This window comes from Bidens hawaiensis, unplaced genomic scaffold (assembly GCF_021521415.1).
Source record: "Bidens hawaiensis isolate Kalapana, Puna unplaced genomic scaffold, B.hawaiensis_p1.1 tig00039247_1, whole genome shotgun sequence".
Classification (NCBI taxonomy): Eukaryota; Viridiplantae; Streptophyta; class Magnoliopsida; order Asterales; family Asteraceae; genus Bidens; species Bidens hawaiensis.
Genome location: NW_027505602.1, coordinates 90,481 through 105,130, shown reverse-complemented (window position 1 = coordinate 105,130; position 14,650 = coordinate 90,481). Strand labels below are relative to the sequence as shown.

General features: G+C 35.4%; 1 protein-coding gene, 1 non-coding gene and 1 pseudogene across 2 annotated transcripts; all 3 read left to right on the top strand.

Moving 5' to 3' along the window:
- Positions 1-425: 425 nt before the first annotated feature.
- TRNAR-UCG (transfer RNA arginine (anticodon UCG)) lies at positions 426-499 on the top strand. Its single transcript has one exon. It is a non-coding gene; the product is annotated as a tRNA-Arg (tRNA).
- Positions 500-6,303: 5,804 nt separating this feature from the next.
- LOC143614221 (magnesium transporter MRS2-4-like) lies at positions 6,304-11,358 on the top strand. The gene is made up of 4 exons (XM_077087719.1): positions 6,304-6,579; positions 7,477-7,925; positions 9,627-9,908; positions 11,002-11,358. The coding sequence occupies exons 1-4, from the start codon at positions 6,327-6,329 to the stop codon at positions 11,278-11,280; spliced, it is 1,263 nt and encodes a 420-aa protein (XP_076943834.1). The 5' UTR covers positions 6,304-6,326; the 3' UTR covers positions 11,281-11,358.
- A 1,080-nt stretch (positions 11,359-12,438) lies between these two features.
- On the top strand, positions 12,439-14,053 carry LOC143614222 (uncharacterized; annotated as a pseudogene).
- Positions 14,054-14,650: the final 597 nt, after the last annotated feature.

Genomic DNA, 14,650 nt, shown 5'->3' with positions numbered 1-14,650 from the left:
ACCCGCTTAATTAAGTGGAATCAAGGATTTAAACATATTTCTTCTAAAATCTTTTAGGCTAGACACTGTCAATTCTAAAGTTAGTTTTAAACCTATAACATTATATCCAAACATGAAAATGCAAAATCGACATAACCAGTCTCAAACAACTAAAAAAACCACTCGATTCTAAACCGTAAGTGATTGCTCTTGTAGATTCGATTCTTGATCACCAAAAGCCCCCACCCTAGTCGATGAAATGAAATTCATTTTGCATTAAAGGTTTTATATATTTTAGTTATTAATATCATAACGTGTATATATATATATATATATATATATATATATTTTGTCAAAACGCAAACTTTCACCAAACTTTTAACAAACAACACGGATCAAAAAGGATATAAAAATAAGATTAACCTTTAGTTAGTTAAAAACAAAAGGACCACATAGCGCAGTGGATTAGCGCGTCTGACTTCGGATCAGTAGGTCGTGGGTTCAACTCCCACTGTGGTCGTTTTTTCATTTTTATACTCTGTACCAATTTATAAAACAAAATAAAGTAAAGATAAAGAGCCAATCAGCTTCCATAACGCGGAAAACCAAGCCAAGTATTAACATTGTTCCACTCAAGCAACTTTTTTTTGCTTTTGACATTTATTTTAACACTTTATAAGTAAACTTCTTTTTAAATGGATACAAATATCCGAACGTCTTAATTTCCTCCACTAATTTTGATACCGGCGCGTTCTTGTAAAAACCTTATCAGCGTAGGCCTTTTACAAACACCAACGCATTGTTAAGCTGCTTGCAACAATATTTTCTTCGGTGCTTCCACGTGAAAGTTGGTCTTTGTGAAAAAAGCATAAATGGGTGGGACGTTACACCCTTAACTTATGATAGATCACATTGTATTGGCTAAGTTGCAAGAAACAAATACATGTTCCGACTCGGGGATTTGCCCACATAGGCAGCATAGGGCCAAGATTGTTATGTTTCTTTTTCCAGTACGACAAAGGTTGGCACTCTTTCCGTTTTTGCTTGCCATCCAAAAACGTTAACGTTATGGTAACCAGCTGTCCCACTCCAATGTAAACCGGTTGTTATTGGGCCTTGGATCAATTAAGATTTGGATTGTTTTAACCGATAAACCGTCATCCTCCCCCTTCCAAAATCATTTATCATTGGCTTCGAATATGTTAATTAAGGACAATATATTACTTGTAGTTCGTTAGCATGATTTCATCATTTCAATTTCAAGATTGGGAAACCGCTCGCAAAGTGGTACTTTGAAAGCCCATATATCGAGCCAAAATCGTATTCCATTTCCCCAAACCCCTACCCCTTTTAGAAGTGGAAGGCGCTCTGGTGGGATCCTTGGCTGTATTCACCTATTTTTGCAATAATAGCTTGGTCCACGACTCCATTAATCGAAGCATTTCTTTGCTTAGTTATTGTTTTAAGATACATTTTCATCAGACCTGTTGCCTAATTCCAGGTCACATGTTTGCTTACTTACTAGTAATTTTTATATATATTAAATTGCAAAGTCTTATGTTTCACTGTTCATAGACTTGTCGCGTTGATTGTTTGTGCCATATGTAACGATTATTGCAATCTGTTGGTTGTCCCTTGAGCAGTGGTTATTGTATTCTTCCTTACACTTTTTATGGGTTACGTGTTTCTTTACACATGCTCTTTGCAGGCATATTTGAAATGTTTTCTCTATGTTATATGCTCTTACATTTTTTTCATAGTTTTAAGTCATGTTAATTGTTAAACATCTAATGCTTACTGTTTATGTGGTTTGTTTTGGAAATTTCAAATCTTCATCAGTTGGGGTTAGAAGCATCAATTGATTCGAAGCCCATGCACTCAAAAAATTACGATAAGTTTTGAAGGATATTAATTTAGTTCACTTCTTATATGAAGCTAATTTTTCAAAAGCCATCTAACTGGATGTTTGGAGAAAATAAGGAGTGAAAAACATAAGACGTTGGCTAAACTCTTAATCTTTTAGTTTTAAAAATATGTTTAGGCTTGAAATTTAATCATACATGATAAAAGGTCGTCAAGAACACGAATACGAGTAGTATGGCTTGAGTAAGACAAGTCAAATTATCCCTAACTGACCTTTACGAACCACATAATTTTCTTTTGGGCAGATTAAAAAAATATTTTTATTGCTAAAAATTGAAATTGAGTTTTTATATTTCTGTGCATCAAGTCATGGTTTTTTCTTATGGTTCGGTTCCAATTGTGGTATGTTCCGACTTTCCATAGATCATTTAATAATACACACACGTATATGTATCAGATTGTAGTGACGTTGTTCGTTCTTCTACAGGGTGTTGCTTTAAAGTTATTTCCTAAACTCACATGATTTGGTACTTTCCTATATGTAAGAGGTAAGTTTGTAAATGTTTAGATACATAGGGATATCTTTAATCTAAATGATGCCCGTTAATTTATTTTTTTAAAATTATGCTTTGATTTGAGTTAAAGGCATTTGTCATGAGATGCCTTTAATTTGTTTAAATTAAGAGTTTGTTACAGTTGCTTCACCTATGGAGAGCCAGATTTGATTTGGGAATTGCTTGGTATGCTTTGTTAATTTTATGGTTTTTGTTTTTGTTTTTGTTTTCGTTTATTATACTTAAAATTGGTTCATTTTTGCAGTGATTGTTGGTATCTTCCTGTGGGCAATGATGATAACTGACTTATGGTATTGCAGCCATATTTCTTGAGTCAATATGTTGTTCATTGTTCGTTGTGTTTGGTTCAAATTTCTTTGTGCTTGCTTTGTTGTTGTGCAGTTCTGTTGACGGCGACTTTTGTGTCGTTTATGGCGCCGACAGAATCGTAACGTCTTGCGTTCAAGGTTAAATTGTGCTTCGCAAGTGACATAGGCTTAAAGACAACAAGAAGGTATAACCAGTGCACATGTAATAATTTCAAGGAGCACAAACACTGCAAATGTTGAATAAGCCAGGAGCTGTTATGGTGGTGGTGTTTTTTTTTGGGTTATATTGCAATGTGTGGTATGCAATGGTTGGTTTTTAAAGAGAGTTGAGTCTTTTAAGTCAACGATCGAGTTGTTGCCGTGTTGAACTAATTGTAGTTGTTGCCATGTTGAACTAATTCTATCATCACATGCTAATAATACATTTAGAGAAACTGTAATTGCTAACAGTGCTTAAAAACTAAAAAACTTAATGTAACCATTGCATTAACAGCACGTCTACTAAGATTAGCAAAATTAACCCGGAGGGTCTTAATACTAGTATTCTTATAAATAAGAGCGTGCGTTTCAACCGATAGTTTATTCGTAGAAAGTTGGATAACTGATGTTGGATGTTTTCTTATATATTCATAGACCTTCATGCCTTTTGAGTCTTGGTAGGGAACTTGATTTCTACTAAAAAAAAAATTTATCTTGCTTTTGTTCCTATAAGTAGCTAGTTTCTTTAAGAAGATTTGTGGCATCAAATCAACGAATCAGATTTCCAACATCAGAGTTACCATTTTACATGGTAAAATATGAACAATTTGAATTGTGCATTCAATGAACTTGGCACGCACGCAAATAATGGCAAACTTAAATCCGTGGACTTTATCATTTGGGATTTTATGTCTATATATAAAAAGGAAGAAACATAGACCAAACTTGTGTGTATGCTAAAATTCCTGTTTAATTTAGTTTTGTTTATGCATGCTACATCCGCTTCTAGATGTGTTCTTCTCTATAAAGTTTAACAATAACATAAGGACCAGTGGATTAGCGCGTCTGACTTCGGATCAGAAGGTCGTGGGTTCGACTCACACTGTGGTCGTTTTAGTTTTAGGTCTTACCCAGTTAGTTTTATTTCAATCTTGCTCCCTTATGTCTTTTACCTTTTTTCCATTTGTAAAAGCAAACTACATATTTTACTATTTTAGTATACATTTACAAGATTCACAAATAAGTTATGATGTTATCTAGCATGACAAAGAAAAGAATTCTTTTTGATTCGATTCTTAGTATTTCATTTTATGGTTTTCTAGTCATATATGATTCAGTTATAAGGTTAAGAGGCTTGGTTGAGTCGAATGAATTAAAAGGTTGGCTTCTTATAATGTAACTATATTTTGTGTTTAGGTTAGTTATTTGCTAGTTGGGTATATGCCAATTATTGAGTTAGGCTGGGGTATGAAGTCCGATTCACGCACAACACCTTTAATAAATGCTAAGAAGCAATTTCATGAGAGCCCCATTCCTTGCTTTCTCTCATCTCTACGGACTACAATACGACACTACTCTCTCTATTATACTATATCATTTCATATATGTCATTTACATCCGTATATTCTAACATTAAACATCTCGCGTATATAATAGTGAATGATTGTCGAATGGTTTTTCTCGCGACTTTGTCCTACAGTCATCTTCGGACTTCAGGAAAGTCAGAATTGATACAACCAAGCAATACTCATACGAGTAGCAATTTGATGTCCTATTTGTTTATTTTATCAACACCTATTCATATGCATTTTAAGTGATTGTTAATAATTAGATTCAGAGTGGTGTGGTGTTATGCTTTTATGATTATTTTGGGTTGAGATTCTATAGTTCGGAGAATTTTTAACGACTATTGACTCATCTCAATCATGACATGTTGAAAATACTTTTTTTTTATCAAAATATTGGAAATAAACAAACCAGGTTTTAAAGGATCGTATGAACATGTTATAATGTTTAACGGCCTAATGGTATACACTCATGGGTATTACCTAATCATGTACTACCACATCATTTCTACCCTTAATTACCCACAAACCACAAACTTATAGGCAATACCTCTCACAAGTACCCTAAAACTTTATTAATACATTTTAATTCTTCAATGGCCAATAATGAATCAATATTGTGTGACAAACCTTTGCCATGAAATGAAGTCAGCTACATTACCCACATGAAAATGGGTGGTGGCGTCATGTGATTTGGAAGCCATACACCTTACCCATATGGGTGTCTCGTCCTCTGTAAGAGGCATCAACTAGACAACTACCTTCGCTATGTTGTATGAACGATTTTTATTATAACCATACAAAGTAACGTTTAGGGTAAGATAAGAAGGGTAAGTAACTAATTAGATTTATATCTTTAAAATTTATGAGAGATTTTTATAGTTTTATAAGTCAATGAAATAATTAATAAAAAGAAATTAGTTCACAACTTTGTTACGTTAGTCACTCAAGATAAAACTTGTGTATAATATACGAACTAGTTGAGTGTCCGCGCAATGCAGCGGGGTGTACACGCAACTCGACATTGAACGTATAGTATGTGTCAGTACATACGTCATCTGATGACAGTGTGCACGTAGCCCGAAATTTGGCACGTAACTCTTGCAAAGCCAGTTGCGTGTAATCTAAGATTGAACACGCGTAATCAGCCCGGAATGCACGTTACTGCCATTAAAACATGCTTAACCAACACCACGCGTGTAATTCATAACGATTACCGGTGCATGGCACTATGTTGAGCGCTTACCAATATTTGGTTATGTGCGTTACGTGGTGCTGAACACGCGTTTATCGGCCCCGGTACATGTAACAACGATATATGCGTAACCAGTGACGAAAATCAAGAAGCAAACCTGAAATATACAGTAATTTCAAATAAATCACCTTTGTAAACCAAACCCGTTTTGGCCCTAAACCCGTTCCGACTCGACATCGGTCTGACCTGGCCCTAAACCCGAACCTTAATGGGAAGTGCTTTGTCATGAATAACTCACCGACACTTTATGAAATCGATACTAATATGAGACCTCTTCGATATTTCCACAGCGTCAACTCACTTGATGGTGGTGTAGGTGCCATGTACTTGGAAACCGTTGTTGCACCGGCTATATGATGTGACTTTCTTCCCATGTTTAATGTACGCCGGTTGGTTTATGTTAAGATTGAAAATAAAACATGCATGAATTGTGAGGTTAGTTATGTTGCATCATTTGCACGTTATATATTATTTTTCTATCATTGGACTTCTCACCTCCTCAGTATATTGCTTTGGACGGGTTTTTATTCAATAATAGTGTCGACATCCATTCCAATTAGCGTTTGTTTGTTTGTTTGTTTGTTTGTTATCATATATCATCATATCACTGGAATCCAACATTAACAATAATAATATTATTCCCATTATTCATTCTGTCTTTTATGGAAGAGGAAGAAGAAGAAGAAAAACAAGAAACTGGATACCAAGATTGCTTTCTCCTTCATCACCTCCATCCATAATAATCACAATTATTAATCCCTATCCGGAATATCTATCTCAATTAAAATTAAATCGAACCAGGATGGGTAAATCGAACCCCTTCTCCTTTCACACCACCAGGCGTCGGAAGAAGCCCGCCCAATCGCCGGTCGGGCCGTCCGAGAAACCGGTGAAGAAGAAGGCCGGTGGTGCTCGGTTGTGGATGCGGTTTGACCGGTCTGGTGAATCGGAGCTGTTTGAGTGTGATAAGAACACCATTATTAAACGGGCTGGGATTCCGGCTAGGGATTTGAGGATACTTGGCCCTGTTTTCTCCAACTCCTCTAATATTCTTGGTAGGTAATTCATTAATTATTTTTTTCATTTTGTTTCTTTGCTTTCTAGGGTTTTGGTTTTACTCAAATTTCACTTTAGTTAGGCAAAATGATAACCGATGTGATGAGGACGCTGTTAGACCTTCGCTGACTAGGGTTTTGTACAAGTCGTACCTGTGCGAGTAATCTAGGTCTATACGGGTATATAAGCGTACATGAGTAGTATCGGCATATACGACTCGTATGCGTTATCGTTTTTTATTTTGATAGTTTAGTAGTTTTATATATTTGTCTTATGTAATAAAACTAAATTACTGAACGAGTTGTAAGTAATATAATTTTTATATTTTACCAACATACAAATACGTTCAACATCAAATCTCATGTTATTAACAACAAAGAAACAGTATGATGATTGACCAACCACTTAAAACATTTTCAACTCTTTTTCACGATTTGATTGTTAGAAAAACAAAATGGAGTATCATCGTTGATTAAATTCAAAAGAAAGTTGTTCGTTGTTTGCTTACACTAGTATCTTAGATAATTATAAAAATATAGAAAAAGCTATTGATTTAAAAAATAGTTATAGGTCTATACGAGTCATATAGAGCTAGTCAACGTCACCATACACGATTTGACATTTATGAGTAGTATGGGGCTATATGACTTGTATAGAAGTCAGAGGGTGTCTGAATAGTTGGGCCAGTAATAACAAAATTGCATAATATAAGGTTGAACGCTAGCCAAGTCTTGCTAGCAATTCTTCTATTAGCAGATTGTTCTACTTTATTGTTCACTATGCATTAAAAACTTATGTTTCACAAGTTTGGAGTTGTATATATGAACTTGTGTTAAGTTTTAAATAAAACAAAAGGGTAAAGTTATAATTTTCTAACATATTATTAATCGTTGCAGCTAGGGAAAAGGCAATGGTTGTTAATTTGGAACATATAAAGGCGATAGTCACAGCCGAAGAAGTACTTTTACTCGATCCTCTTCGTCACGAGGTTCTTCCATTTGTGGATCAATTGAGGCAACAACTTTCTCATAAAACCAATTCCAGTATTTCTGGTAACCGCCAGTTGGCGTTACGCGATACGGAGTCGAATTTATCGGCTTCTGGACGATGGGTACCCGCTCCCGAGACCTCTGAGGGTTTGCAAGCCGAGCTTCCGTTTGAATTTCAAATTTTGGAAATTGCATTGGAGGTGGTTTGTACATATTTGGACTCAAGTGTCGCGGATCTTGAGAGAGACGCGTATCCGGTTCTTGATGAGCTGGCGAAGAATGTTAGCACCAAAAATCTTGAACGTGTCAGGAGTTTGAAAAGCAATCTTACTCGTTTGCTTGCAAGGGTACAAAAGGTATTTTCTGTCATTCACATCCTTTTGTTTTATGATATGTTAGGGGTGTTCATGGGTCGGTTTTGGGCTCAGGCTGAACCAAAAACCGCCAATTCAGTTTTTGAGTTTTGAAAGTTGTTTTCTCTTGGTTTTACCATTTGGGCTCAAAATTTGTTGGGAAAAAATTGACTTAAAAATAAGGATTAATTTCATATATACCCTTACAAACATTAGACCATGTGTAGTCGTAAAGCTCCACATCCAGGGGTTATGCGCCACGTGGCGCCCAGTCAGAGTTATGGTTTTGTACAAAAACAGGCTGTAGTCATAACTCTCCACATCTAGGGGTTATGCGCCACGTGGCGCCCAGTCACGTTTACACTTTTTTGCACCCACCACCGGATCCAATTATTCCGACCACCACGAAACCCACCGGATCCAACTATTCCGGCCACCATGAAACCCCCCGCGTTTTCACCCAAAACGCAGCCACAACGTGACCATTACACATGGTCTTAGTAATATCATATATACCCAAGCAAAACTTAAAATATCATATATGCCCTATTAAATAATTAAAAATATCACATATGCCCTCACAAAATAGCTAAAGTATCATATATACCCTCATTTATTAATAACAATTTAATAAATTACCATTTTGCAATTATTTTTTAAAAATTTTAACTTTCATATATGCCAATTTATTCAACGAATAGACCATTCTGCCCCTTTCCATTACATATTGTGTTTATACCCAATGTTATTATTTTAATTTTGATCGGCATTTCTCGTCTTTGACGACAACCAAATCGTCTCCCGTCACTTCTTCAAATTGCAAATCCTTCGAAGGTGAATCACATCGAATGATCTACATTGTAAACATGATATCACATCTAATCAAACCAGGGTAATATGGTGATTTTTTAAATTGTTTTTAATGAATTGGGTATATATGATATATTAATAACTTTGTAAGGGCATATATGATATTTTCAATTATGCGTGGGTATATATGAAATTGCCCCAAAAAACAAATTCGTGTCAAAATATATTTTGTTAGGAGTTTGAAAAGCAATCTTACTAGTTTGCTTGCAAGGGTACAAAAGATATCTGCTGTCATTCACATCTTTTTGTTTTATGTTTCTGTTAGGGGTGTTCATGGGTCGGTTTTGGGCTCAGAATGAACCAGAATCCGACAATTCAGTTTTTGGGTTTTATTGTTTTCTTTTAGTTTTACCATTTGGGCTCAAAATTTTTGGGAAAAAAATTGACTTAAAAAACAAATTCGTGTCAAAATATATTTTGTTAATTAATTATTAATCGATTATTATCAATTTGGGCCTAATATACTGGGTTACAGTATTTAAGAAATTCTTATAAATTACTTTACATTCGGAATAAAAATTAAAACCTGTAACTTCAGTTCGTTTCGTTTTTTTGGTTTTATTCTCATGCAAAACCGAAATTGAACTGGAAGTTTTGGTTTTTATGAAATTATAAAATCAAACTGTCGGTTTTTGTTTGGATTCCGTTATTTTGATTTTGCCATTTGGGTTTGAAGTTTTTGGGATAAAGAATTGGCCCAAGATAATGAATTTGGATCTAAAACCTATTGTTTTTTTCCTTAAGTTTTGTTACGACAATACGATGTTGGTATGCTTTTTATTTGGATATATGTACTATTAATATATAGGTTAATAATTATATTTGTGGTTTTAGGTGAGGGATGAACTTGAACATCTTCTTGATGACGATGAAGATATGACGCAGTTGTACTTAACAAGAAAGTGGTTACAGAACCAACAACTTGAGGGGTTGTCGGGAGGTGTGGGGTCCATTAGCTTCAACAATGCGGCCCATCATTTGAGACGGCTTAGTTCTGTTAAGAGTGGAAGTATGGTGACAAGTGTTAATCTGTACGATGATGATGTTGAGGATCTTGAGATGTTGCTCGAGGCCTATTTTATGCAACTTGATGGGACCCGCAACAAAATCTTATCTGTGAGTAAATTATATAATTGAACACGTTCTATTTATTGTTAACTGGAGTAGAAATCTTGACTCATTGACTTGTGAATGGATCAATGATTCGATTCACTTTATGTTTTATCTTTAATGGGCTGTATAAGTTTTGGCTGAAAAAGAAACTGGCCAAATGAGTTGAAGGGGTCTCTAAAGTTTTGTTTTTATTGCATATTAAACCTTTTAAAAAACTTAGACGCGTAAACTTTATAAATCTTTTTATTCAGAAAAAAATTATATTTGTATTGAAATATAATTTTTAAAAGACGATGATAGTTTGATTGAAATATCTTTTAAATCTTTTATTCAAAAAATTGATATTTTGATTGAAATAAATCTTCGAAAGACTTTTAAGAGCATTCATAGTAGCTTCCTCGTCCTAATACTTATAATTTAACTAAGAATCACAATACCCTAAATTTATATCTCATTTTTAAAAAATCCCTCACATCTCATCCCCATATCTATCCCCTATTTAAGTAAATAATACTCTTGTTTATTCTATTTTTATTATCTTTTAAAAATAGATCACACAATTATATGGGGTGACTAGTGTGTTTATTGTGGGTTCCCACATAATTTATGGGATGAGAAATGAGGATGGGGTTCCTGATGTAGAAGAAAACAAAATTCTTTATGATTTCCTCTACATTTTGGGTATGTGGATAATAAAGGGGTTCCTGCTGTGAATGCTCTAATGTATAAACCTTTAAATCTTTTTATTCGAAAAATTGATATTTTGATTGAAATAAATCTTATGAAAAACTTTAATGCCCATAAACCTTTTAAATCCTTTTATCCAAAAAATGATATATTTATTGAAATAAACCTTTTAAAAAACTTCAATGTATAAACCTTTATATTAAAAAATGGTATTTTTATTGAAATACATAGTTTAACATACAAATTAAAAGATGTAGACAGATGAGTGTTTTGGTCAATAACCTAACCCATTTGAACTTATTCTTTTTGACTCGACATGGTTTGACCCACTATGCAATGATCCGAGCCGTCTGTATTGTTTCTATTAAAGGAAGCATATGAATTTGTTTGCTATTTTTGTAAAATTCAGGTTCGTGAGTACATCGATGACACAGAGGATTATGTGAATATCCAGCTGGACAACCAACGTAACGAGCTTATTCAACTGCAATTGACATTAACGATCACGTCATTTGCTATAGCCTTTGAGACCCTAGTAGCTGGATTATTTGGAATGAATATCCCGTGTGATTTATATTACATAGATGGAATATTTGAGCCGTTTGTTGGAGCCATTACAGTCGCATCTATCATGCTTTTTCTGATTGTTCTCGGATACGCTAGATGGAAGAAGCTGCTCGGTTCATAATAATAAAAAATCAACCCCTCTCGAATTAAATAATTATCTTGAATTTTTGGGAAAATATCTGGGTATGAATTTTGTATGTTGATTCATAGCTTATTATCATGATGTGGTGTTCCTTTTGATTGATTGATTGATGATAATGATAATGCTTATTCCATCCAACTGAGTTTTAAGTTGCTGCTTTCTGTTTTAGGCTTTTGGTTATGTGGTTTTGTAACCTGTTTTTTCAGTAATGGCCTATGCTTGAACATTGAATGTGTGGATTTGAGATGTTAATTCACTTTTTCTTTAAATGGCTGTTCACACACACACACACACACACACACACACACAAAAAGATTGTATTCAGATAGAGAACATTACAATCTTTCATTTTCAAGAAAGTGAAATACAAGTCTTGTAATGAGCATGACAGCCCTATTGTCCCGTTACAGAGAAACCTATGATTAGTTTTTATAGAAATTTTTAAATGAATAACTTCACTGGTATTTCAATTTTTAATTACATCTCCCAAAGATTGAAAATCCTATCAAAGCCGGAAAGTTGCAAAATTTTTAAATTTTATGGGGCCATCTAATTTCGATAGGATTTAAAGTAATTTAAAAAATAGTTTTAAATAACGAATAATCTCAACTATGACCTATTAGTAAATAATAGTCGTAACTTCATTTGGTTGGTGGTGGTACAAACTAAATGTGTATATGTTTTCAAGGGTCCGTGACTAACAGATAGTTAACTTCGTTAGTCTTGATACTTACATGACACACCTAGTTGTTAAAAAAGATCTATGCGGCACGATTACGTGACATTTGATTAGGCGTGCCACGAAAGCATCCGATTAGTGGAATTAACCATTCATTAGTCGCAAACCGTTGAAAACAAACAAGTACACATTTAATTTAGTTGGAACCACCGGCAGCTAGCCAAGTGTGAAGGAAGATTATTATTTGACAATAGGTTATGTTACGAAAATATCAGTGGAGCATACCAGACAAACCAAAGTGGCAAAGTGTGTGTTAGGTTAAAGGCAGTAAGCATTGATTGATGATGGGTCGCACTAGTTCTCATGGTTTCATCAGATTCAAAGGTAATTTCTCATATTCTCTTCACTCCAATTCTGAATCCAAGTTTGTAAAAGTTACCAGCTTAAATGATGCCTTGAACCTGTTCGATGAAATGACACACAGACAACCTTTGCCATCTGTCGTTAAGTTTACCCAATTGTTAAATGCCGTTACCAAAACGAAGCACTTTTCTTGTGCTCTCAGTCTTTTTAAACAAATGTGCCTCCTTGGACTTCCCCTTGACCAATACCCCACGAGTATTGCAATCAGGTGTTGTTTTCGGTTGCACCGCACCAACGGCGCTTTTGCACTCCTAGGTTTTTGCTTCAGGCGGGACGTCGTAACGAACGCGTCCGTATTTAACGCACTCTTAGACGGACTTGTTTTAGAAGATAGAGTTGTTGACGCGGAGAGACTGTTCAAAAAGATCATCAGGCATAAACTTTGTGAGCCCACCGTAGTTACGTATTCCACGATGATTAAAGGGCTTTGCAAGTTTGGGAATAACGATATCGCCGTTGGTTTGCTTAGGCTCATGGACGAAAGAGGTTGTAAGCCCGACGTTGTTGTATACAGTAACATCATTGATAGTCTGTGCAAGGACAAAATGATAGAACGAAATGGTGTTTGAGAAAAACATTTCACCGGATGTCATCACATACACCTCTCTAATTCATGGCCTTTGTATCCTGGGCCGTTGGGACGAGGTCTCTAAAATGCTAAAAGAAATGGAGGATGTAAATATCACTCCTGATTTGCAGACCTTTAGTGTGTTAGTCGATGCGTTTTGCAAGGAAGGTAAAGTGAATGAAGCGCAGGCTGTTATAGACGTCATGGTTGAGAGAGGCGAGGTTCCTAACATAGTCACGTACAATGCGCTTCTTGATGGTTACTGTTTGCGAGGTGAAATGAGCAAAGCGAAGGCGGTTTTTGATTCACTTACGTCTAAAGGTCTCATCCCTAATGTTATTACGTATAACACTTTATTGAATGGGTATCGCAAGAAGTCAAATATAGAAGAGGCCATGAATTTGTTTCATGAAGTGACAAGAAAAGGTGTGAAACCTAATGCCGTTACTTACGTCACCATGATACAAGGTTTGTTTAGGGTTGGACGTTGTAAAGATGCACGCAAACTCTTTGATGAGACGAGAGAACGAGGCCAAATTATATATGGTGAATTCACTCTTGGAATAGTTTTGGATGGCCTTTGCAATGATCATCATTTTGAAGAGGCGCTCTCTTTGTTTCATTCGGTAGGTAATAGCAAGCTGAATTCTAATATCATTATGTACAATATTCTGATTGAAGGTGCAAACAAATGCGGGAAGCCTGACATCGCAAGGGCTCTTTTCCATGAGCTAACTGTAAAAGGTTTGCAGCCTAATGTTCAGGCGTATAACATTATGATTAACGGTTTATGTCGGGAAGGTCAATTGAAGGAAGCAAAGCACCTGTTCCTTAAAATGCATGAGAGTGACTGCCCACCAGATAATGTTACTTACTGTGTTCTTCTTCAAGGATATCTTAAGAACCAACATTACGATGATGTAGAGATGCTTTTACAGGAAATGAATGGAAGAAGTTACACCCTTAATGCTTCAACTGTGTCAACGCTAATAGATAACATCGCAGCTGGTTCAGTACCTAGAAGTATGCTTAAGTTGATAGGTAGGCTTGTGCCAAAAGACTTATTGGCCACTCCACCCTAGATAACAGTCTATGAGATGTTTTCATGGATATTAGCAGTTGCTTTTTTTTTTTTTTTTGTGTGTGTGTAGTTTTCATGTTAACAGGGTATGAGCAAAACGGACCATTTTTTCAAGTACCCATTGGGGTATGAATCAATTATATCATATCCATTCATCCACAAATCAATCTTCAAAGCTTATACTCATTATTTCATTTAACTACATTATTTATTTTTATATAGATAGAAAACATACAGACACGAATCAATGTTATGAGCAAATAAAAGCCTTGACCTCCACCATTGTTAACTGATGTTTTGTATCATTGTATGGAGCATATACTACTAAAGAATGCAGACAGGGTTTCGATCATATTTTTATATTCTTATTCGAAGATGGCGTTTACTATTTTTCTTATATAATATGTAATCCTATATGAAATCTGCAGCGGTGGCCACGGGTGGGGGTGGAAGTGGAAGCAACTTATGCGGTGGTCCCGCTTGTGGAGGTGGTGCCGATGGCGGTGGGTGGTGGTTGTCTTAACGGTGGTGATGTCAAATGATGGAGACGGTGTGGTGGTGTCAACGACAATAAGTGGGTGGTGAAGACAAACAATGG